Below are 27,405 nucleotides of genomic sequence, written 5' to 3' on the forward strand. Positions count from 1 at the left end.
TGAAAATGTTGGTACTTTTATTGTTTACAAATTTCCTCTTACATCAAGTACATGTAACTATAAATTATGTCATTGTCTTGAGCAGAAAAGTAAAAGAAAAAAACAAAATACACATTAACTTTCACAGATATTTCAAGTTAGTTTGTTTGGTTTTTACGCCGCACCAACAAAGTTTAGGTCATGTGGTGCTGAAATGGGGAAGATCAAGATTTTTCAAGAAATTTGTACCAGAAAATAAAGACATCAAGCATATTGGGCTATAGTCAAATCAAAGTCATAGAGTATCACAATATTAAAAATTGTACAGTAACAAGGGAAGAAAATAACTTAGCATCTCTTTATAAATACTTCAACAGAAAGTTTATTGATAATTATTACAAGATATTTTACTTATTCTATAACCAAATGTTATCTTAACATTTTCCTTACATTGAAGTAAGATCATTTCTTTATGCTATCAGATTAAAACTGCAGAATATTAAATGATTTTATACAGTCTATCCCGAGTTAATGACCACCTTTCTATTAAGACCATATCTACCAAAACCTGAATATAAAGACCAGAATTTAACTTTCTATTCAATCCAAATACAGTTAAACTTTAAGAATGATAACCTATGAATAAGGTTCTTTTTTCATTACCAATGACCTGACCTTCATAGACAGCCCTGACTGTAATTTTATTTATAATACATTTATAATTGATCATGACCTGAAATCAGCTAATTATCCCTGTAGACATGGAAAAAGCTTGATCCCTAGCAATTAAAGTTAAGTGTTTGTTAAGCCATTTATTTCATGGGTAATAAATTTAGTTTTACAGTCTACAAATACACAATATATTACATTTTTTTTATATCTTGTAAGATTTTGAAGACAAATATTCACATTAACAGTATAAATGCATTCACATGGAATCCAGAACTTGGATTAGTACTCAAGTGTTACCATCATAATGGTGAAAGAGCATAAAAAATGTAAAAAAAACAGAGCACACAAAAATTGTCTTACATTAGTACTACAACATAATCATCACAGATTTCTCTATTTGGTCAACAAACAACAGAAAAAATAGCACTTTTATACAAGAAATTAGTCACTTTTCTACTGTGGAGAATTTCATTGAAGCTCTATAAGAGGTGTAACACATTGCCATTAAATTAAACAAAATTCTTAAACAAATATAATTTTCGAAACAGCACATAACTGAACCAGTATAACCTTGAAGTATATCAAAAGTAAAGATCTACTATAAGTACATAGAGGTCAACAAGTAGAAGTCTATTTTTGCCCCAATTTTTGTGAACAAGGTAAGTTTTCAGAAACTTTTAGTATGGAACAATTCACAGTGAAATTATATTCAAAAATATGTTTTGTACATAATAATATCTTTCAAACAATATATACAGTACACATTATTATATGTTAGCTAGATAACAGAAATCACGTTAACTGTTGAATCATTACTCTGCTAGCTGCAACTGATTCTACCCATGACACCAGTGCCAACCAAGACCAGCCGGTACATTCATGCCATGTGATCAGGGTTTGCACTGTTGGCTTTTCAGTCAGAAGATTTTTTCTTTTTTAATTTCATAAAAATAATGAATTGTTTAGTACATATTGAAATAAAGAAGTTATTAAGTGTGGTAAGGGTGAAAATATATTCCTTTCAAGACATACAACAATAAATACCCAATTTCTTATTGGCTATTCTGAAGTTTGATATCAAAAGACTTGTGAAAAGGTGGTTTTGCTGTATTTCTCTTCTACTATTTATAACATAATGTGAATCCTACATTACTTGTCATTTCATGCAGACAATTGTTCTGGAAATGTTTAAAAAAATCTCACCACAAACTTGTTTCACCACAGGTTTACTACATAACACTTTCCTAAACTCAATAATAATACATTTGTATTAAGAGATAACTCAAGAAAGATCCTCTATAAACATATATGATATTCACATGCAAATGCTTAAGAATTTTTACAAAAGAGACCAGAAATGGTAAAAAAAAAAAATCAAAATCTATCTGAATCAAGACTTATCTTAATAATTTGATTGCGTTGTGGTTTTGTAAGGTTTAACTATAGGTTATTTATATGCACTCAACTCCATAGTCTAATTGTGATAATTTATGGATCTACATGGTCTAATTGTGATAATGTATGGATGTACATGGTCTATCTGCATAATATTATCAAGAAGATCACTTAACCTTTCTGCCAGGTTTGATTGACAGGTCTAATTAGCCAATCAAATAACAGCATTTATACACACCTCCAATACTGATAAGATTCAGCCATTTTGTTAGACAAAAGACTGACAACAACAGTGAAATTGAAAGTGAACACAAGTTGATTATCAACAGGTTAATATATAAATATTAACAACCTATATCTACTGCACTAGTATTGACTAGTAAGCAATCTTGCAATCCATAATAAAACACTATAAAAACCCTTTATAACATCTGAATATTAGAGTCATTAATATCTGATATTGACCAGTTTCAACTATTTTTTGCAAGTGTCCATACACTAATTAAAACCATTTAATCCATCAAATACATAACATGTGTATTGGAAAGGAACAGAAAATGTAGTTAATATAGATACACAAAAAGTCCACACACAAACAAAAACAATCAATGTACTGATAAAACACATTTCATACTTTTTCATGGATGGAATTCCCCTATTTGAATATCCCCCTTACGTCAATTTCCACACCAACTTCTCCATTCTCCTGCCCTACATTCACTAACTACACACCTAAATAAACAAACTCAAAAATTTTCAAACTGTACTCTCTTTTAAAAAAAATTAAGTTCACACTATTTAATACCCTGAAATGTGTTTTGCTAACATAAATACATTAGTTAATAGGACCCTAATTGTTTTTAGTAAATCATAATAAGACAGAGTTAGTAATACTGCTATAACCACCAGGTTTGTCTCCCTTACTTATTACATTATAGGAAGTTTATGTACTATATATTTTACATAATAACAATATAAATATTGAATATTTCTAATATTACAATAACAATTTTATAAATGACAATGAAATGAAGTGAGTTCCTGACACTTAACAATGGTGGAAAAGAAATAATTACATTCAACATTGTTGTCCTAAAAAGTTAAGGAAAATTTTACTTTTTACCTTTAAAAAATACTTGAAAAGGGGAGACAATTGTTTTTTTTAATTGCCACTTTTTCAATATTCTGTCCCTTTGTTTTAACAAACTGAATTTGCAAATATGATCATGATGATTGTATTTTCAAATGTTATATTTTTAGATTTACAAGTACATGAGCATATATTATGAAAAGAAATCTGGATGATAGTTTTATTTTATTTTTTACTAAACATGCATTAATCATTTTATTTTAACGATTATTTACGATTTAAAACCATTCAAAGTTCTATAACACCTACATTATAAAAGTTTGTATATCAGAAAATAAAATGAGAGATCAAACATTTAAGCATTAACAAAACCAATAAAAATGTGTAGGTCAGTTGTCTGAAAGGAATATACATGTTTAGGTTATCTTTTGTTGTTGTTGTCTGAATGAGTATCTAGTTACACTGTTGAAAGTCACTATAGGAAATCTCACCACAACTAAGAAAGTACAATATGGCCTTAGGTGTGCCTTCATGCATGATTTCCAATGAAAACCTATAACAGGGTGGAGCCACTTTCCTTTCAAAAATAATAAGAGAAGCTGCCTCAAATAAAAGAACTCAACTAACAATAATGAAGTGGCAACTGGTTCAGATTAAGTGACATTTGACACCTTGCCAAACAAGACCCTATTCTTTATTACAAATAAACAAGTACAAAATGAATATTACAACACTTACTAAATACACCGGGTATATGGTGCATTTAATGACAATTTTTCTAGCTGTCAAGAAGTTAAAGCGTAGTTTTATGTACCTGTATACAGAACTTGTTCTTTACCACTCGTGATCAACGAAGCGAAAAATTGCATACTTGTATAACAATGTACTTTTATTTCAACAAACAAAAAATCAATATAATAAAAATGTACACATCAAAATATTTCATTTTTTTGTAAATCATTTCAAAATATCCGAACCAGACCATGCAGATTTAAAGGTTTTTTTATAGAAACAAAAAAAAATACCACCAATTTAAATTAAAAAAAATAACAACAAGATATAGTACATCTATAAAGGAAAAACTATATATATTACTTCTTACATAAAATTGTTAAGTATTTGTAGAAAAACTTTGAAAATTACCAAAACAGATAAAAAAAAGCCACAAATAGTTTTGTTGAATATAAACTTGTTACAAAATTGATCATTTAATCTTCTGAATTCCATATTATATAAAATACATATAATCTATTACAACAAACATCCACAAGCTGCATTTCTGAGTGAGGTTATTCAATGCAGTCAGTGGCTGTTCCATTTACCAGCTTGCCATATGTAATTAACAGCTGTTCCAATCACTTGGAAGGCAAGTTTTATTGTCAATATCTCTAACTTTCTTTTTGTAATCAGCCTTTCTTCTTGTCATATATACAAAGTTTACTCAATACATTGTTCACCAGAGTTGCGTCTCTCTGATTTCCCCTATCACATGACTGGCTCGAGTGAGTGCCTAAAATTAAAAGGTCAAATTGATGTCAATAATGTACACAGCAAAATGAGCCGTGTCACGACAAAACCAACATAATGGGTTTGCGACCAGCATGGATCCAGACCAGCCTGCGCATCCGCGCAGTCTAATCAGGATCCATGCTGTTCGCTATCAGTTTCTTTACTTGTTATAGGGTCTGTAAGCGAACAGCATGGATCCTGATTCTTGCTCAAGGAAACAACGGCTTGCCCCTGACAGGGTTTGAACCCACGCGGTCAACAATCCTTAGATTACTAGTCTGACGCGTTAACCACTCAGTCATGCCGCTCTTTTGTAAGACATGTATTCTAAAATTGTCAGAATTGCCACTGGCCTTGCTAAAATACCTCTGCATGTCGCAAGGTATTATACATTTTCATGTTGAAACGGTTATGACTTAAACTTATGCTATGGAAACTAGAAATATGTCCATATGATACTTACACGCCCCCTCCCCTTTCACTGCTTTCAAACTAGACTATGTATATACTTATACACATTCTATTAAAGTAAAGAGTAATATTAATTCTTAATAAATATAATATGGATTATAACTAACATATTTAACACACCTATAAATGATGACACTCGAATTCTTGATTAGACAAGTATTTCATGCATGTGACCTTGACCGAATTAACTCGAAATCAAAATGGGTCATCTTCTAGTCATGCACAACCTCCACATCAAATCTTAAGACTCATGTACGCCAAAGGCTTATCTAGTTACTGGTGGGACAAGCTTTCATATGACAAGGTTACAAAGGACGAGATCAGTGTAACTTTTGAGCTAATAACCTCAAAAGGGGTCATCTACTAGTCATGACTAATTTACTCCACTTCAAATCTTAGGACTGTAGGCCTTAAGTATACTCTGGCATGACATTAGAAACCTTTGACCTTTTGACCCCATATTCAATAGCGGTCTTTTACTGGTCATGACCAACCACAACATCAAATCTTAGGACTCACATCAGATAAACAAAATTGGTTGGTATGTTCAGTTAAATTCTTACCTGAACCATTTCCTGTGCCTCCTTCCTGCGTGTCGCCACATGTTCCGACTCCTCTAGCAACATGTCTATTTCCTCTTTCTTGTACAACTGCCTGACTAGCTCACTCTGTAAGTTGTCCTTTATATAATTTACTAGGAAATGCATGATTGCCTTCGGAACACTGTCCTGTATATTCTTCCGCACAATCATAAAATACGACTTTATTAGTTTTTCTGAAAAAATTCAAGTAGTAAAATTTTGATGATTAAACCATATCTATCAAATTATCAAACAACTTATTGGTTGATAAAAGAATAATATATTAGCACATGACTTTTGATTTATGCTTAAATCTCAAATTAAAGCATAATTAACCATCTCATGGTGTTCTATTTTTATGTTTTCAAACTCATCACATTTTTCTGTATAAATACATAGATACAAGTAAGTTTTTTTAGGTGAATATAGTCAAGAATAACAAAAAGAAACCACATGAAATTGACACACACAAAATATAAGTCAGCAAAATAAGAACAATTCACTGAAAGCTAAGAAACTAAATACTTGTATCAAATTTAAAACTTTTCCCCCCAAAAAAATGTCAATATTAAATAACTTCTATCCCTTTTTTCAAGGGATTACGATAAATTACAAGAAGTAAGTTTAAAAGATATGTCTGATAACAACTACACCATAATGTAATGTACTTTGTACAGAGTGTTTGTACCTTTTGTCATGATAGTGCCATTATAATACATTTGTGCCAATTTTTCTATAATATCATGTATTCTCTGTATCCATAACAAAACAAATATGGTTATGAGTGGAGCATAGCTCTACAAGTATTGAGAAAATTGTTCCAAACAATTTACAAATCAATTTTGCTTGTTTGCTTGAATGAAAGCATTACAACATAATTTTTGTGGGAATAAAAATGTGCTAAATGTGAGAATGTATGTTTTTTGTTTTATTTATTACCATAGTTTTGTGTGCTTTGCTTTGGATATATAGTGACAGCAAATGTGTTATATTTCTTCAATGTGTATGGTATTAATAAAGCTTTATCTTTAAACCCTCGTGGAAATAACACACTTCAAGATTTACTAACAAAGGACTTACAGCATTTCTTTTTTAGTACAAGCAGCGACCATGTGATAATTTCACAAAATATGATTGGTCAGAATTATAGTCACCTTTGACCTTTATATTGCTCTCAGTCAAAGATAGCATTTTTATTTAGATAAATATGTTTAAGCAGTGAAGATAGAACAAAATGTTAACAAGGATCCATGTCAATTAAATCACAATCCTCGCTAGTTTTATGTTAGTTTGAATATAGAAATCACACCAGATCCAATTCAAAATCAAAAATGTATTTCTTTATGTATATTACAGTAAACGTGACTGTCAAGGAATTCAAACAAATTCAGTGATATAAAAATCCCACTTTTTAAAAAATTGGAGACAAAGCACTTACAAAGAATCAGGCAACATAATAAATTTGTATCTCTGACACTATATTGGTTCGCCTATCTTCTGTTGCTTTAAACAAACTGATAAAAACAAGTTTATAATAAATATCTCCACCGTTTTCCAAACTGGGATGGAACCGGATGGGACAGAACAAAGTGATGCTCCCAAAACTATGTTATGTTATAACCTATTTTCATATTAAAACAAATCTACTACTTACTCATTTAATATCATCAAATCAAGACAATAAATACTGTTAATTTATACAGTTAGTTAAGTCTGATATTTCTTTAATGCTTCAAATAAAAATAACTGTACCACAAACCCCCCATGCTGGCATTTAAAAAATAGCAAAGCTGTAAACTAAAATAACACAGTATCAATGCTCTTGTAAATTTAACACTTTGCCTACTGGTAGCAACAGATACTATCCGTGCCTGCCACCAGTGCAAACCAAGATCAGCCTGCAAATCAGTGTCATCTGATCATGGTCTGCACTGTTTGCAATTCAAAAAATGTTATGAACTTTTCCCTAACATTCCTACTCAGGGTCCTGAATTCCCCCCTCTTAGTACATGTAATTTTGTTTCCCGAACAGAGACGACCATGTCTTCCTGAACATGTAAATTTGCAATATGAATAAAACTTTAGATTTTTAAGTTTTATTATAAAATTTACTTTTGAAAATACTACATGACTTGATCTGCAGCTAAGTAAATAAAAGATCACAGTCATAATGAAATCATAATACACACTAAAAGCAAAATCATCCTAATATCATATCTTATCATTTATTCATTATTAATGTAATTAATTAATGTGTCTATGAAACTGCATCTACTACAAAACTAGAAATGTGTCATCATGCCACGGATGCCCCCGCATGCAGCCAAAATTTCAGATGGTGCATTAATTATTTTTTTCATTTTAAGTTCAAAGCCCTTAAAACTTTTCAATGTTAACACAAACCATTTCCATACAATGTTCAAGGCACTGAAATTATTCAGTCTTAACCTTTTAGAAATAGCATATTGCATATTTGCAGCCAAAATAATGGCTAAAAGAATGAGTGGTGAAACTGAAAGTTCAAAATTTTTCCAACATTCAGGAAAGATAAGTTTGTCTAAAATCATTGAACCATGACCAAATTCCAACTTAAACTGCTTATTCCTAAGATGTATCTATATTATTTTCAAAGTGAAAGAGACAAACTCTGCCAAAAAATCATCAAACCATGACCAAATTCCAACTTGACCTGCCCATTCCTTTGACATATCCATATGTCAAATTAAAGTTGAATATGTGACACTGTTGGGTAGATAATGAACAGAAACTGTAAATTTCATATTATTTTCAAAGTGAAAGGGGCATTACTCTGCCAAAAATCATTGAACCATGACCAAATTTGAAGTTGACCTGAGCATTCCAAAAACATTTCCATATGTCAAAATTTGAGTTGAATGTGTTGTACCATTGGGAAGATAATAAACGGAAACTGAAAATTTCATATTACTTTCAAAGTGAAAGGGGCATAACTCTGCCAAAAATCATTGAACCATGACCAAATTTGAACTTGACCTGCGCATTCCTTTGACGCATCCATATGTCACGTTTGAGTTGAATGTGTTGTACCTTGAGGGAGATAATGAATGGAAACTGAAAATTTCATATTATTTTCAAAGTAAAAGGGGCATAACTCTGCCAAAAATCATCGAACCATGACCAAATTCGAACTTGACCTGTATTTTTTCATGACATATCAATATGTCAAGTTTGAGTTGATTGTGTTGTACCATTGGGGAGATAATGAACGGAAACTGAAAATTTCATATTTTTTTCAAAGTAAAAGGGGCATAACTCTGCCAAAAATCATTGAACCATAACCAAATTCGAACTTGACCTGTATTTTCTTCATGACATATCCATATGTCAAGTTTGAATTGAATGTGTCCAACCGTTCTTAAGATAATGAACGGAAACTGAAATTTCATATTATTTTTAAAGTAAAAGGGGCATAACTCTGCCAAAAATCATCGAACCATGACCAAATTCGAACTTGACCTGTATTTTCTCATGACATATCCATATGTCAAATTTGAGTTGAATATGCCCAACCGTTCTTAAGATAATGAACGGAAACTGATGATGACGGAATGACAGAATGACGGAAGGACGGAAGGACGGAAGGATGGAAGGACGGAAGGACGGAAGGACGGAAGGACGGAATGACGGAACAGGGTAACACTATATGCCCCGGCCATTACATGGCGGGGGCATAAAAATGGAAGCTCCTAAAAATTCTTAATTCTATCAAACTACGTGGTGGTGGTGGTAGTGTTGGTAGTTTACCACCAGATCATGGCAGTAAACCACACTAAATTTTAAAGAGCACAGTTCAGCCACCGCATTGTCCCTGGACAGGCTGTCAAGCAGTTAACCAGTACTAGCTGCCTACACTTATGCAAGGAACTGATAACTTCTGTACATTTCAGAGTAAAGGTACAGTGGGAATGACCATAGAAAGATCACAACAACAGTGACCTGTGAATATCCTGATTCATAGTCAAACACTCTACCTATTAAATTCATAGTCAAACACTCTATTAAATCTATCTGAATCTTTTCTTCATATTTTTTACATGATGAAAGATGCATTCATACATTCGTACTACTTTCACATCTCAGTGTGTATTTCTATGGAAGGGATTATCCGCCAGTTCACCTATTATGCTTTATGACATTCCAATTTCCGTTTTTACTTTTGCGATAGTGAATTTGATGTTAGATTTTGGTTTCAAGACTTAGTGTATTTCGTATCTTTATAATTTATAAAGGTATTTTGAAATATATCTTTGTTAAACGTTAATTTTATTTTTATACTCGTTTTTCTTGTTTCATTCTGAAAATTGGTATGATTTCCCTTAAAATATATATTCAAAATCACACATTAAAATCAACATTAGGTATTTGGTATATGGACGCTACCGAATATGTGTTAATTCATTTGTAATAAATGTTCAACATTTAATCAAAACAATCAAAACATCATTCACAGTATAGAATGCCGTTTAACAATGACTCATTAAAACAAAATCGTCTTCATAACAATGTTAACGTTATCAAAAAACGAAGCGGGGAACCAATTTTAGTAGTGCGTTTTCTTACGACAGAGGTCGCTGTTTAATACTAATTGATCCCTTTCGGTGCAGACGTAAATATCACCTCATGGAAAAGATCAGATCAAATATTGTGATAAAAAGCTGTTACTAGCTTTATATACAACAACAACGAACATGTTCTCTCTTGCATAATGCGCAACATATCATTTTTATTCTTTAAATCAACTCATTTTTGAAGATCTTTCAGAAAAGGTATGCATGTGGCATACTGTATGCGGCGGATTTTGAGATATTTTGCCTCAAACTTGGCCTTTTTACTATACGTTATATATAGGGGGAAATATTTGGTAGTCATTAACCTCCACATGATCGGATTAGTTTTCGTAGTATCAGATTTGTGAACACCGGTCAGGGAGCGGTTATTTTTTTTTACATTTTTACCAGTTATTCCCCGTTGATTAAAAGGGCCAATTCTACCGCAAAAACCTAACTAATTTTGAATTATACTTCGAAACTCTTAGTGTGCTATGCAAACTGCTGTTTCGAATACATAATACACAATGTCAGCATGGGACTAAAATTACGATGATTTTTGTAAAATAAATACTGAAACACTGTAAGAATAAAATGTGTGTCAAATAAATTTTAGAAAGCAAATTCAAATAAAGGAAAAATATTTGAAAGCCAGCAAATTAAATATCTAATTATAGTTTGCATGTTTACAGCCTTAGAACTGAAATGTAAATTGAATGTTCGCATATTTCAATAAGAACTCGAGTTATGTAAGCAAGTGTAACATCTTAATATTGCACAATGATTACAACGTATTAATAATAATGTCTTCATATTGATAACAATGTTTTCAGTATAATAATAATGTCTTCCTATCAATAAGAATGTCTTCAAAATAATAAAAATATCTTCATATTAATTACAATGTATTCATATTAATTAGAGTAGCGGATAATCCCTTCCATATATTTCAAAGGCAATTTGTTTCAAAGACAGTGTCATTCTAGGCAAAGAATTTACATATTTCTAATCGTTTTACTTTATTTCAATCCTAATGAGTTCTGATGTGTTTTACTGGGGGTATTTTTGCCATCTGCAATTCACTTTAACAAAAGTGTAAAACTAACATTAACAGCATGCAAAGCCCAATAGCAAATAAGAAATAAACAGAAATTAAACAAATTACAATATAAATATATCACATACAATGTAACATGATGATCATTTAAAAAGTAGTTATTGTTCCCAATTGTTTTAAGAATTAATGTAATATTTATATTAATACAAATGTAATAATAAATTTTTTGAACAAGTTGAATATCATCATATTATGCGAGTCTATTATTAATCTACTCATTAAGTTCAGTAAATTAAGTATTGACTCCTCACAAATACAATATTCTGTTATCAACTTTTCTCATATCTAAAATAAGAATGGTTAACAGTTCAGAGTTTTTATTTAATTTGACTATTATCACGCCTATAGTGTAACAATAACTTTAGCACACTTTTATGCTATGTCTGTATATAACACAAATAACATCACATCAAATTGTTATTACACTAGTGTAATACTGTTTTCATCAAATGGCCTTATTACGAAGGGTATTCAGTAAATACTTTTGTCCATTTATGTTAAGATCTCAGTTGTAAGATTTCAAAATTTAGTCATTATCATTTCTGTATAAATGTGGCTCAATTGAAAAAAAATAGAAGAAAATATCTCCCAGAAGAATTACTCTAAATACTGAAGAATATATAATTTGTTGCTTTTCCCGCCAACGAACACTGCATTATTACCCGCGCAAATTGGGTTGGTGTGTATTTGTGTTTGTACACTCCTGCACTGTGGATTATGTGATAAATCTTTTTCTTTTTAATCCTTTTAAACAGTATGAAAAACAAGTTATTCAAATAAAAAGGATGACGTCAAGTCTGAGACTAATGTCACTGTAAATTCTGGTAAATCTACTTTTAAAATGAAATTTTCTTTGAATACAGACAAAATTCAAACATATGCCTAAAATACAAATGCAGTAGAAAAATAAAACAGGCATGTACATGTTTTTTCTAAATAAGTATTACAATTTTGAGGCTTTTACATCCAACCCCTCCATCCCTCCCACACACACACATAGGAATGTATATATTTTTCTAATTATTTACCCCCCCCCCTCCCAAATAAAAAAACCTTTGGTGTGTTTTCTGTAAGTTCCGTGTTTGTATAATAAAAAAGATGTATTTATAAATGCAGAATAACACAACATCATATGCAAAGGGAAGCAGTTTACCAAGCGTGCATAAACTAATGATGTAAAATAAGCTTTGTTGTTTGTATCTTTTGCAAAAATTGTTTGTTGTCTCTGCCAACATACCTACTAGTACCACATCTCTATGCTCCCTACTTGTTAATTTTCTAGCTGGTATAGTTTTGGGCTGTAAATGTAATAAATTAATGATTTTTTTATCTATATCAAATTTTCACATTCTACATTTCCTTTCACAAAATCCTGCCCTTTGATCATGGTCAGCACATCTGAAACAAAGCTAAATGTTTTTGAATAATCAAGTCAAATCCAATTAACTATCTAATAAACAAGATTTCATATCAGTGTTGTGTTAAAAAGCTCTGTTTCCCTGATCAAATTTATTAAAAATTAAGTAAATAGTACCTTCAAAAATGAAAATAATTTTTCCTTGTAAACTGTCATAATATGCCTCATATACTTACATTATACAGTAAGCTGATGGTTAAAAGTGGGCCAAAACAATTAGAATAGGGTTTTTAAATTGAAGGCCGCAATAAAAATATCACAAACACAGTGCAATAGGTTTCATGTGCATTTAAAAAAGGATGGTAATTAATAGATGAAATCAGTATTCTTTAATTATGTTTCCTCTTTCTTTCAGTATCAACTTTATTATTAGATTCTTTACAGTTTTTCAGTACATTAAAATATGCTTGATAATAATAAGTTACCAAATCATGTAGGAAAATATTTCTTTGTTGATTAATCACTTCCCCTTTTAACCAGATACCTTACAATTTCTCTTTGTAACATATAGCACTGATATTTAATCTTGTTTATAGAACACTGGAAGAAAGACCACTTACTGATAAGATCACATTCAGCTTGTTCCCTGTGAGATAATTTTCTACTTGGTGGTTGTGACGGCTGAAATTTTCCAAAAGTATAAGCTTTACAACATATTTCATTACTTAAGGTCCTTTCAAAACTCCAATACTTGCAAATATCAACTATGTCCAGAGCGAGACATTTCTTGCCTGACTTTAAGGCCCATTTTCAGCATGTAACGGCCAACTTCTCCACATATACATATTAAAACACAAGAGATGGACAAGTGCTGTGAGATATACTGATGGGAAACACAGCATCACAGAAGACAGTGTACCTCACATCACTCTGGAGTCACAAATTAGAGGTCCATTGACCAAATGACACAACTTTTTGTTACTATACTAATCTGCTTAGCTCATCAATATAAATGTTCCAATACTGATCAATCCTTGCCAAAATCTTAATCATCCATCTTTCTTTGAAATTTCATCAAAAATAAATGTAATATGCATCATTATACTAATCAACTGAAATTATAAAAGTTTGAGCAACTAGAAAAGGTGGATGTTTAAAAATAAACATGTTTTTTCTGTTTGTTTTTTTCATTTTGGTTGGGTTTCGTGTCGCAACAACACAGTATAGGACATATGGTGACGTTACAGTTTAACTGGTGGTGGATGACCTCAGGTGCCCTTCCGTGCATTATTTCAGGCACAAACTGGCGCCTGAGTAGAGTCACTGAGAGTCTGTAAGCTACCTGGATAGCTTCACCACACAAAAAAATCCAAAGTCCTTGTCTGAATCCAAACCTTTAGTGAAGAGATGCAAGTGGTTTGAAGTCAACTATCTTAACCACTCGGCGACAGATGCCCCAAAAATAATAAACATCCCTTATATATATCTAGAGTGTAATTTTATCTATTTTTAAAGGGTATCTACACCTGACTAAACTGACTATAAAATCTTTGTATAATATATTTAGGCATGACATATTCATTATGACTTTAAACAAAAATAGATTTTTAAAGCTCAAACAAATATATTTTATTTCATTTTTGTTTTGAGAAAATGTTCACAACATTAAATATGCCATGCTTCTATAAGACTGTAAAATTTCCTTAGAATATTATAAAAAAAAGACTAAACAATCTAAATAAAACACATCTAAATTTTACTCTCAAAATCTGGATTGCATCAGTCACATAAAAATACTATAAAAATCCTGTAAATTTTTGCTAATGATGAAGTTTGAATTCAAACTCAAGATATCAGCAGTAAATTATATATACTAGGATTCTCAAAGAACATTAGCTACAGATATTTAAACTTTACAATACACTTAAGAATGTTCATTAATGTAATGATTTTTCACTCATATCTTCTATTGTCACATAGAAAGAAAAAAAAAACTGTACTTTAAAGAATGAAAATTTTTAATTTTTTTTTTCTTTTATGATTGGGTTTTACGTCGCAACAACACATTATAAGTCATATGGCAACCTTCCAACTTGGTGGAGGAAGACCCCTGTGCCTTTCCCTGCATTATTTCAGGTATGAACGGGCACCTGAGTAGAACCTCGGACATTCTGAAAGCTAGCTGGATAGCTTCCTCACATGAAAGAATCCAAAGTTCCTGTCCGGATTCGAAGACACAGCAGTGAGGAGCAAGTGGTTTGAAGAAAATTCTTAAGAAAGTATAGTTTCTTACCACCTCTGGAAGAAGATTTAATCCCTTTCTGCCATGGGCTGGGGAGGCAACGGTACTTCCTGGGTTACTACCAGGTTGTGACTGAGGTTCAGAGCCAGGCGGAACAGCTAAAGAGTCCCCAGATCCACTAGGTTCACTCCGATTATTTCTTAACAAATTGGAAATTTTCCAGTTTCCAGCATTAGGGTCGGCTCTCGTTGGTGATTGTGACTGAAAAAATAATATAATCATTACTTAATTTAATTTTTACAGCTGTACCTCTCCAGGTGAGGAGTAACCAAAATTTCAAATCTTCAAGTTTCTGAAACATAAAATATTCACAAGTTTTGATATTATAATAACACTGTTAAAAATGTGGCAAGGGTTATTTCTACATAATTTTGCCATGTTGAGATATTTAGAATCTAATGTACCGGTAAATCATCATCATTTTATTTGTACACATGACATAAGTTTTCTAAGTAGAACGTTACCTTTTACTTTTCACAAAAATTAGCACAAGTCTGGATGACTGCTGTTTAAACTTAAATACTTAAACTTAACAATGAAATACTCGGTTTAACCAATTAACAAGAGGCATGCATTGTAATTCAGTCAAAATCCAAGCTTAAGTTACTGATATTACAATCAAGACCCTAAAGATAACAGAATATGTGATATTCCAAAAAGGGAATCTTAAGTTAATGAGGAGAAAAACCTTACCTGCAAAGATTTAACCCAAAAATAAGTTCAAAATAAGTCAAATACAAATGATCTACAAATATGTGTGAAGTACATATATTCAGTGGTTAATAATGAAATTTTAAATTGCTTACTTTTACAAAGTTATATTTATATCTGAGAGATTAATTATACCCTATTTTCCCTGTCATCAAGTTGCTGCATGTAAACTTTTTGCTGCATCTCCTTCTGTAGCTGTTTCATACCATCATGATCATTGGTAACAGCTCTATGCACCATCTGGGCTTCATGGAAGTCGGGGTGCTTCGTGTTGATGTAGGCTAATTCTATACCAACTATATTCTCTACCTGTAACAATGTAAACACTCAAACTAGTGAATAAAATGAGTGGTAGGAAGAACCACAGGCACCTTGCTCTATGGCAAACCAGAGCAGGTATAAATAAACAATTAATGTATCAACTTTTCATGTTTGTTTTGCCCTACTGTACAGTTTCATGTTTTTAGCAATACATCTGGAACTAAATAAATTGGTGTGAAAGATAAAGTCTACAAAACAGTCTTTTTTGTGAAATTTGAATTGAAGAGTATATGTGTTGAAATGCATAAAAAAAATTTTTTTTGGTGTTCCATTCTTGTTAAATTTTCCATGCATGGTAGGTATGTAATTGTGTTAAATAAACAATGAAATAGTTAAACAAAAAAAAATTTATGAACTGTTTTCTCAGTGTGTACACTTTTAAATGTAAGTGTATTTTTGTTCTCTACCTGAATTACCGCAAACAAAATCCTAACTTTCTTATCAACATGTAATAAGATTACAAAATCAAGATTATATTCTCACTATGTAATATCATGATATATTCTACTTTTGATCTACAATTTCTTTCTCGTCTCATTTTTAAAGAAGTTAATAAACAAATACAGAAAGGCTAGCTATGAGTTACCATGGTATTTGTAGGTGGTAATCTTCTCCTCAATAAATGTGTAACAACGTCTAAAATCTTATCATGTAGTCGTGGAAACCTCAACATCTCCTGCTGAAAGTTATAAAATATTTGTAATTCTTAATAACACTTGTCAAGTTTAACATGCAAACTCTAAAAACATACAGTACCATCAGGAGAATTCCTCAAACTTATTAAATCCCTCACCCTGTAGGCTCAGGCTTTAAATGGTCTCCTGTTGTTACAGATGTAAATCCACAATAAAATGTGCATTAACCCTCTAAAGCTATCAAATACATTGGTGCAAATTCTAAATGTCAAAAAACACATGCAAGTGTTAATTTGTTGCTATGAGGGAAATGCGGAATGGAGACACTTCTTGATTATGCACCATTATAGCTGTACCATGACTTCCCTAAAGGAAGACCAAAAGTGGCAATCAGTGCACTATTGCAGGCATGAACAGATACTTGGGTAGGTAGCCTACAGGCAATCTTTTAACCCCACAGGCTTCTAAAATTTGATATGCCAAGAGTAACTCTAAGAAATACCTATGACAATTATGATATTTTAACTACCTAAAATACATGTAAAATTCTGTATATTTTGATGACCTATGTACAATTCTGTATATAATACCTGTGTTCCACAATGTTGAATAATTCTCTGCATTTCTTCATGAACTAATTCCACACATCTTAAACTTGGTTCTTCTAATCTTTTAATCTGTCTTTTCACTAACAACTCAAATGATATATCAGGTACAAATAGTGCTGGACGAGGTCCCTGAAAATCATCAACAACTAAATAATATATGAATATTGTTTGTTTGGTTTTACAGCCCACCAACACAATTACATGTAGGTCATATGGTGCCGAAACAGGAAAGACGATTTTGGCTAACCTCACTATAATCCCTACAATTACATTTAGACAAACGAATGTAATCTGTTATGTTCAAGACTATTTTAATTTAATATCTACTACATGTATATTATAGGGCTGTAACGAACATCCGGACTCTCGGTACATCACGAAAGTGGCCTGAATTTCGGACACGAATATTCGCATCACTTTGTATCGCCAAATTCGCATTTTTTTGTAATCATAACTGAAAGAGAAATTCTGATATAGGTCTTGCTTTTAATCCTATTATTAAGCTTATAAAACATCTTTTTAAAATAATCATCGTATTTTCATAGCGTATCCGAAACGTGTTATATATCAAAAAATAAACATCTGCGGTAAAGCTAGCAACAAGAAGTTTCGCTTTAACTTCAACACGAAAAATTACCGAGAATGAAATAATCGTAATGTTTATTTGTACCGTAAGTTTATAATGGCAATAAATATTTAATTCTATAAATTTAAAAAAGTATTAATACGATGAAACTAAACACAATATGACAAGTGTTTTTGCTAGCTTGTAAAGAAACACTTGACTTTATAAATGACAGTAAGTCTCAGAAACTTTCTAACCAGTTATAATTTTGAAACTGTTCTTGTTTCTTGTCATTGACATATTATAACCTGTCCTTTGAAACTTAACCTGATCGTTTAGTAAAACATGTTAAAATACATGTACGTTCAAAATAAAACTTTAATCTGAATGTTCATATTGTAAGAATATTTTATAGATTACTACTTTAATGTTCATGATATGAAAGTGTCCCTTGTAAATGTGTTCTGCTATATATTAGAATGGCTGAATTATTATAAAAGTCTCATGTAAGATATGATAGTTTGACACAAAACATTTTAAATATTCAACCATTCAGGACTGGAGTATCGCAAACCGATTTGTGTATTGCTCCTCTGTATCGTGAATCGTATCGCTTGTACCCTGACAATATACAGCCCTAGTATATTATAGTTTGGTTTTGTATATGATAACTCTATTGAAGTGATAATATACATATTGACTAGGACAAACTTTCCTTCTCAAAATGAGAATTTATAGGGACTTGCATCTGGCTTCAAATACTGTATATTAGGTTTTTTATATTACTGCTAAAATTGCAAAATTTGCCAGTAGGAAAATAACCTGATATACATAAGTAAGATGGATGCAATAACAAGTCTTTGAAACTACAGTAACCATGGAAACAGTTAAACCAGACAATAACAGAATATATCAACAGGCAGGATTAAACAGAATTTATCACCAGGAAGGATTAAAACCCATACTAGTAAGGATCTGAGCAACTTTTATGATTCAACAATCCAGGCCATATTACATTTTAGCAACATTTCACTTGATAACTTACCGTTGCATTTCGTATAGCAGTTAAAATGTCCATTGTATTAAGATTTTGAAGAGCATCTATAGTTTCTAATGTTCTACCAAATGTCTCGTGGAAAATATAACAGATTCTTGCTCCACCACACCTGGAAAATGAAAAATATAATTACAAGTTTTGTCTCATCTAACCTTTGACCATAATGTAAAGGGACTCCACTGAGACTTTTTAAAAAGATCAAACTGGGAATGTTTTCAACTTTTTTTTATTATTTCATGAAGGTCTTGACAAATTTGCTCACAAAAGTTTTGCCAGAATAATCATTTCAATTATGCAAAATAAACAAAAAATGAAAAGTGTATAAATGCTAATAACTCAAATCTCACTAAAACTTGGTTTTCAATTTAATGCTCGAAAAGTTTATTTAAAATGTAAGAATTTCAAATGTTATGTTTTTAGGCTTTTGTGCCTCAGCTGAGCTCCTTTCAATACTAAGAACATAAGTATCTATTATCATTTCATTCAATTTCTACCTGTTAATTAAGAATAAATATAATCAGTTATTTTATGAAGTAAGTATGATATTGACAAGATGTATCTTATCTTGAATGTATTTCTGACTTTTAAATTAAATTAGGTCTTCAACCAATTGTGATTCACAGTTTTTTATTTAATTTAATTGGTTCAGGCTTAAGCTGCTATAAATTTCCACCTGCACTACACTATGGACAGGATTTAAAACCACAACTAATGGGAAAGCAAATCACAAGCTTTGGATACCGAGGCCTAGATTCTGAAATTTAAAGTTGTAGTAACAGACAGGATGTGAGCCTAAAGCTACATATAAAAGATAAAAAAGGCAAGTGGAAACTGCTTGCATGACTATCTTAACAATTTTGCCACTGGGGTGTCGGTTCTATGAATGTTATTTGTAACATAATTTAATTACAGTTCAGTAGTCTCTATATTACGGGATGTTCCCTCTATAGTGCTGCAATAAGCCGATGCAAATCTTGTAATAATCTGTAGCAGTAACTGGCTCTGAAATAGAAATTAAAAACATTAAAATGACTGAAAAATAAAACATAAGAGTCTGTAAACATTTTCCCAATAACAGACCTTGCTCTATCTAAATAACAAAACTTGCATGTTAATAATCACTTTACAATGCTTTTGAAATTGTTTGTTTAAGTACATGTATCTTTCACAAGCTGTATATTGTATTTGTATAACAATGGTATAAGGGCTTTAGCAAATATTCAATTATTCATGAAGTGTAACTTAAGTTGAAAATATTGTAATTGATGTTGAAAATATCAATTCATTTAGAAAAATTGAAACATACAAATCCAAATTCATGTTATGAAGTAAACATTTTTCATCTTTCAACCTAATAAGCAAAACATTTATCAGTTTTGGGAGGAGGGAACAGGGATCTATTATTCAACAACTCTGACTTGATAAAATTCAATCGCCAAAATCCAGAACAACTGCGCTCCAAAATTTTTTTTTTCTTAAGTATCACAGTTTGTTTACCTTATCTTCAATAGGTTCCCCGAATGTATTTAACAGTGATTGGAACTGTGCTATGAGAACATTCACCCTCGTCTTTAATTCTGGTAGACAGTCGCGAATATGATGCATCAGCAACTGAAATACAAAGAAAATTATTTGTATAAGTTCTATTCCATTCCCTTAAAATAGCCTTTAAGCATTACCTTTTCACATGGCAATTTCAATTTCATATTAGAATAGTTTAGGTGAATATTATACCATAAAACATGCTACTATTTGTCAATCACCAATAAAACAGTCCATTTTTTTTTTCGTTATTATGGTCAATTCAGCTCAACTTGACAATGAAAAAATCAGCATAATGTCACTAAGATTCATCATAAATTGTTTACTTTTTTTCATAACAAAACCATCCTTAAAACCAATTTGCCTTTACAAAGATAATTACATTAAAGCATACTCACCCTATTAAGGGTTTTACCAAGATGTGCTGTCCCATTTCTGCTGGCTATACTAGGATATCTTTTCTGTAGAAATGTGGCCTCGTCCTTCAATGCATCTCTCATATCCTGATAATACACAATCATTTCATTAGCTAATTCAGCATTTTAAATGTAAATATTAACGATATTGGTTGTTATGCATATATTTCATGTCTGAAAACATTTAAAAGCCAGACTGGATGATGTCAGTAACATCAATACACATCTTGTGCCCAGAATACTGTATTTATAGTTAGTGATGCAAAAATATTGGCGAATTTTGCGAAGTGATGAAAATCGCTTAAATTTCCTCCAGCATAAATATCAACAGTCCTGTCATTAAATTCTACCCAAGCATGATTCGCTAATATTTCCTCATGTGAATTGTCTGGAATTTAAATTCGCTAACACCCAGAAATATCCACCTATACAGTACTAGAAGTTTGTTAAAATATGATACCTAACTGATTAATAAATCATTTCATGCTTGGAACAAATAAGTACAGCTTCTTCATTCAAAAAGTATCCTTCACTGAACAAATTGTTGTATCTTAGAATTAATTCCTATGTCATATGAATAACAATTTGTGTACCTTAGGTCTGCATTTACAATAGTTATGCAATTTTTCATGTCATCATGCACTCATGCTATTTTGCAATTTTAATTAAAATTTTGAAAAGTATGGTGGGTTTTATAGTTGGAATTACCAATATGTTAAAAGTATGTTTTATTCACACTTAAAAATAGCTCCACAGAACTTTGAGCCATAAAAACTCAAGGCCAGCGTTAACCCTAGTTTGAAAATTTCTTTCTGATGTCTGACTGCATATGAAATTTTATCTAAGTACTTAGTAGCATATCATTAAAAAGAAATCTGTTAGTCAAATTATAATTTCAGTAGTCTTATTGGTAAAATATTAGCAAATAGCTAAAAAAGTGGCTAATGGCACTAGAAAATCACAAAAAGGTCAATTATGATAAATAGCCTTACTTTTCTCTTATTTATATCTGCCTGACTTCTATTAACTACACCAATTATTCCTAGTTTCACAGGTATCACATGACCACAAAGTATTTCCATGGCATCAGTACCAGCATCCATTAAGTCCAGCTTGGTTACTACTGCTAATGTTCTACGACCTGAAAAAAAACATTTGTAATTACTGGAAGCATTTGTGCATAAGAAATATATATGTGACAAAAATATCAGGCATTTTAACATAAAATGGGGCTATCATTATATCAAAAGTGCCAGCTTTGAAAATAAACATTTATTAATCTTTCTGGAAAGCTATTTAGATTGTTAATGACAAGGGGTTTTTCTATTTCTCTCCGTTACCATCAGCATAAAGCATTACCAGCCTGCATGTCCATGCAGTATGACCATGCTTCATACTGTTAGCCTACTAACTTCAAATTTTCAACCTGACATCCCTTAAATTGAGAATGAAAATTTTGGATTGACCAGTCAATTTAAGGAAAAGATACAGATTTTGATCATGTTTCAACTTGTATGGGCCTATGAAGTTTTGAGACTGCAAATGACAGGACTTCCCTGTTATTGTCAAGGTCAAATTTATGTACAGACAAACAAACTGAAAGACTGATAAAAAAATTATGCCCTCCAGATGTATTGATTCAGGGGTATAAAAATCACTAATACATTTTGTAGATATTGCGTAATTTTGATAATTCAAGAAAATCAAAATTGAGCAGCGTCATGACAAAACCAACATAATGGGTTTGGGACCAGCATGGATCCAGACCAGCCTGCGCATCTGTGCAGTCAGATCAGGATCCATGCTATTCGCTTACAAACTCTATAACAAGTAGAGAAAACGATAGCGAACAGCATGGATCCTGATCAGACTGCGCGGGTGCACAGGCTGGTCTGGATCCATGCTGGTCGCAAACGCATTACGTTGGTTTTGTCGTGACACGGCTCAAATGGAACAACTTACCATCAGGATCAACCTCTTTGGCCAGTTTCATTGCATCAGATGTAGCCATGTCTGTATTTGCTGCAGAAACGGCTAAAATAATTGAGTTGGGATTACCAATGTATTCCATGCACATTGCACGAATTTGCATTTCTATATCAGATGGTTGGTCCCCTACTGGTACCTTTGTCATACCTGGTAGATCAACTAATGTCAAACTGATCACATGGGGTGAGTATATCTTCAGATTGATTGCCTCTGAACATATGCCCTGTAAATTGTGAAATAAATATGATTGTTATAGTGAATAAAATTGATGCATCACAACTGATTTAACAAGTTCCTTTTAAATTTTTAGGACTACTTTAGCTGGCAATTCTAACAGACATATACAATGTACATCTGATTGGATTTTAAGAACATCTGAAGCTCTGAAGCTGTAAGTATAGAAAAATTCTCAGAATTTATGGAAACATGAGGACATAAGGTGACTTTCTAAATTCATTGGAGGAATGCCACATGTTGCTGGCTGTGCATTATTTTAGGCAAAAGGACCCGAGTAGAACGATCAGACAACCCTTCAAAAGCCAAGTGTCTAGCATCTTCACATTCAAACTTCATGGTGGAATTCTCTTCATTATTGTAAATGACTTAATGATTATAATTCATTTTTAAGCACTCATTTTATTTACCTGAAAGTAAGAACTACACATTTCAATTGCTATGTTACATTGGTATAATTTAAGATCATTCTGACCAATTTTTCATACAGAAAAAACTTCAAAATGTTCATTATCTGCTGTAACCTTTGCCCTTCTGATTTTCAGACCTGGGGTAATCACTAATCGTAATCATCGATTTTTTAATTGATTACATGATTACACTGTAATCATCATGTAATTGATTACCTTGCTCAAAGTTGATTACATTAATTGTAATTAATCAATTACAGCTTAAATTCAGTCAGTAATTATGATTACAATTTGATTGATGTTGATTACTTTCATTTTTACATGAAACTATTGAAATTCAAATGATTTATTTCACATGTTACAGTTTAACTAAGGTAGTAAAATATCAAGTGTGACATTTTAAGACATCACTCACAATGAAGAAATAAGTTTTAATCCATACAATTAACCAAATTCTAACTGAAAGATAGACATCATTGTTTGGCTGGTATTCTAACCAAAATGTCAAATCATTGGATTTATGATGTCTTTGAATTTCCTAAAGAAACATCTGGAAATGTGACAGCACAGTGCAAATTGTGCCCTAGGAAAATAAATGGAAACACAAAGCCACATTCAAATTTCATTACCCACATAAAGGTATGTTAAATTTTGTTTCACATATTTTGGTTAAACCATGTTTTAAAAAGTTTCAAAAAATGTAGATAACTTCTTTACTTTGTATATTCTAGAGTTTATGTAAGATGCATATTACCATATTTTAATTATATGCAACACTTATTTTGTAAGGTGATAGACAATGTGTCTATATTATAATGGATGCTGTTGTACCATTGAAGTGTTTGTAAAAAAATTGATAATTTCTAATTAATCTAAGTAAAGTCTATTGTCTCTTTGAATTCCCATATAAAAATTGATTGTTTTCACACCTGTTTTAACACCTGTATACAGCATACTGTACAATTGACACTTCAAAATTTCTGTTGCAGAGAGTTCATTATTAAACCTACACCAAGAATACTGAGGACCATTTCTGCATCATCTGCCCCTATAGAGCGTTTGTTTAGTGTTGCGGGTAAAATTTTCCATCCTGATAGATGCAGCCTGACTGACAAGACGGTTTCATGAACTTATGATGCTAAAGTGCAATGCTAAAATATGATAAAGTGATGTGACAGTAACTATAAGTGTGTTAAATTGATGACTGTTGATGAGCTGGAAATCCTGTGTGTATATAATGTACATGTATATATTAAATAGCATTAAGAAACTTTTGTCTATAAATATACATGGAATGTAATCAATTATCAATCAATTACTTTCTTAAAGTAATTGTAATTTAATTGATTACAGAGGCAAGTTTGAGTAATCAATTGTAATCAATTACAATAAAATCTGAAAGTAATTGTAATTAAATCAATTACTGATCAATGTAATCATCCCCAGGTCTGCTGATTTTATTGGTTGAATTTGTTTTACTTTCAATATGACCCACTCCCTGATTCATTTACAGGACCTTCAACACCATAAAAAAGCATATTACAGTCTTGCAAGAATTCTTGGATGCTCTAGATTGGTGACAAAGGCCTGTCATTATTAATGTTAGAATTCAGAATTTAGAAGAATTAATAAAATTCAACTAAGTTACTTAGACTTCTATTACCTTGTTTGTACCTCCCATTCTTTCTGTTTCATTGCTGACCTCCTCTCTTATTTCTTCAAAATCTGTGTAAATTTTGTTCTTTGTATGTAAGAATTTCCCCCATTCTTCAGCTTTGATGATCTCTAAGGACAAAACAAAATAAAGATAACATACAAAAATTGAAATCAACATATTATTTTTTCACATTACAGAAGAACTTTCAGGGCCATCCTTAAAAAAGTGTTTGTTTGCAGTAACGCGACCGACTCACAAAATTTGCCCCTACTCAAAATTTTTTTTCAAGGTCTGGATAAAAAAAAATCTTTTTTGAATCAGAAAATTATGCCTTGTGCTTTGTTTTCGTTTTTTTAAAGGTTAATAGAAGAAATAAAATGTAGGTCTTATTAAATTAGAATTCAGTTATCAATTTATTAATTGTTACCAGATTATCAAAGCATATTTTGTCCAGCATTTTGAAATTCCATGTTTATTTGGGAGTACAGTTCAATAAAAAAAAAAAAAATCGACCTACCTACCCACCTTGAAAATTCTGGGTCGGGTTACTGCAAACAAACATTTTTTTTAAGGATGGCCTTGGTATGTCTAAGTTTCTAAGGACTTGTATAAAAACTTTGAGACATCAGGACTTTGACTGATGAATTGAGCTTAATTCACTAACAAAATTTCCGGCAATCTAGATTTCAAGTAACTTACAACAGGAATAGCAGAAGAAAAGGGCAATAACTTAATCATACTACAATTGATAATCAGTGGTGAAACAAATTAGTTAAGTTTCATAGTAGTTGATATTCAAAATATACCATGATGATTAGAGACTCAGAGATTACGATCAAATCATATTCTCACACATTATAGGCAGTTAGTACAAGACCAGAGCACTTAATACCTGTCATACAAGTTAATTGGCTATCATCTTTGTAGCCAGAAAAGGTGAGAAAATATCCCAGAATCAAAGATGTTTTAATTCAAAGGACTTTGACTTTTATTTTATTCATAGTAAAATGTACTAGAATTATTCTATACAGACCATATAAATGGTTCTTCACAAAAAAATTGGATTTTTATAAAAGTTTCTATTAAAAATACATCAAGGAAAATCAAGACTTTCTCTTTACTTCATGATTCATGACTTATCTAAGTTCAACAACCAAACTTCTAATAAAATTTAAAGTAACCAGTCACTTTTTGTCAATATTTACAATATACATAAAAACACTTCACAGATAAGAAAGTATCATTTTTAGCCTTAAACATTTAACTGCCCATTAGTTTTCCATTTTTTTTATAATTATCATAATATTTGCAAGTTGTACTACTGTACTATCTGTTAACTAGGTGGATTGCAATAATGTATTTAAACATAAAAATTTGAGAAGCCATTTGCTTGCAGATACAGTACAGCTCGCGCAGAATGTACATTTCCCTCCTTCCCATAGAGGAACTTGGGAGGAAAATCGCCAAGAAACTGTCAAAGTCAAACTCAGCAATTTTTGGAGGTATCATGGAGACAGAATTTGCAAAATAAACAAAAATAAACAGTGTGTTTCAGTCCTCCGCAATTCTCTAAGACTTTTCTTTCAAATTGTGTAAAAAAAAATTTAAAAAAAAATCAAAACCAAATTGAAATGTTAGTACAAAATTTGATTCTCTGTTATCTTCTGGATGCATGCTTCTTTAAATCTCTCTTGTTTAAAAGACACATTTATACCTCCAGTGTCAAGGGTCCTGGCCTCTTTGTCATCCTTTGTAATTTGGATCAACTGTAAAATTAACGGTCTTCTTGTCACTATCCCTGTACCACGGGGCAGGAAGTCTCGCCCAACCAAACCTTCTAACACTGAGCTCTTTCCGGCACTCTGAAATGTCAAATTAACTTGTATTGTCTTGTTATAAGTAGCAAATAACTAAAATAACCTCAAATGACAGCAAAGGTCTTGCGGCTCCCCACCCACCGGGTCGTTATTTCAAAAACGAAAGAAAAAAATAATCAGGGATTTACCTGGCTGCCAATAACAACGATTTGCGGCAGCTGAATTGTTTCTGATCCGACAGTGTTGAACACATCTTGTAATTTGTTAATAACAGGAATTAAACCTTCCATTTCTACTTCATTTGTAATTTATGAAAAGAATCGGCGAAAATCCCCCTTTTCTCCAATGGAAATAACCAAACACATCCGAGTATGAAATATTTAT

General features: G+C 31.5%; 1 protein-coding gene across 3 annotated transcripts; it reads right to left on the bottom strand.

Moving 5' to 3' along the window:
• Window positions 1–27,382, bottom strand: LOC132717653 (dynamin-1-like protein). 3 transcript variants are annotated; one of them, XM_060701173.1, is made up of 16 exons: window positions 27,210–27,382; window positions 26,919–27,066; window positions 25,211–25,332; window positions 22,877–23,126; window positions 21,907–22,055; window positions 20,897–21,001; window positions 20,454–20,567; window positions 19,867–19,958; window positions 18,945–19,065; window positions 17,317–17,463; window positions 16,678–16,767; window positions 15,906–16,079; window positions 15,051–15,260; window positions 13,378–13,438; window positions 5,680–5,891; window positions 1–4,646 (listed from the first exon to the last, which is right to left on the bottom strand). In XM_060701173.1, the coding sequence occupies exons 1-16, from the start codon at window positions 27,309–27,311 to the stop codon at window positions 4,590–4,592; spliced, it is 2,154 nt and encodes a 717-aa protein (XP_060557156.1). In that variant the 5' UTR covers window positions 27,312–27,382; the 3' UTR covers window positions 1–4,589. The 3 variants fall into 3 exon arrangements, with proteins under 3 accessions (XP_060557156.1, XP_060557155.1, XP_060557154.1); XM_060701172.1 differs by lacking the exon at window positions 13,378–13,438 and adding an exon at window positions 12,638–12,698 and having other exon boundaries at window positions 16,678–16,770; XM_060701171.1 differs by having other exon boundaries at window positions 16,678–16,770; window positions 27,210–27,381.
• Window positions 27,383–27,405: the final 23 nt, after the last annotated feature.

Source organism: Ruditapes philippinarum, unplaced genomic scaffold (genome assembly GCF_026571515.1).
Source record: "Ruditapes philippinarum isolate M1 unplaced genomic scaffold, ASM2657151v2 ctg282_1_1_1_1, whole genome shotgun sequence".
NCBI classification, from domain to species: domain Eukaryota; kingdom Metazoa; phylum Mollusca; class Bivalvia; order Venerida; family Veneridae; genus Ruditapes; species Ruditapes philippinarum.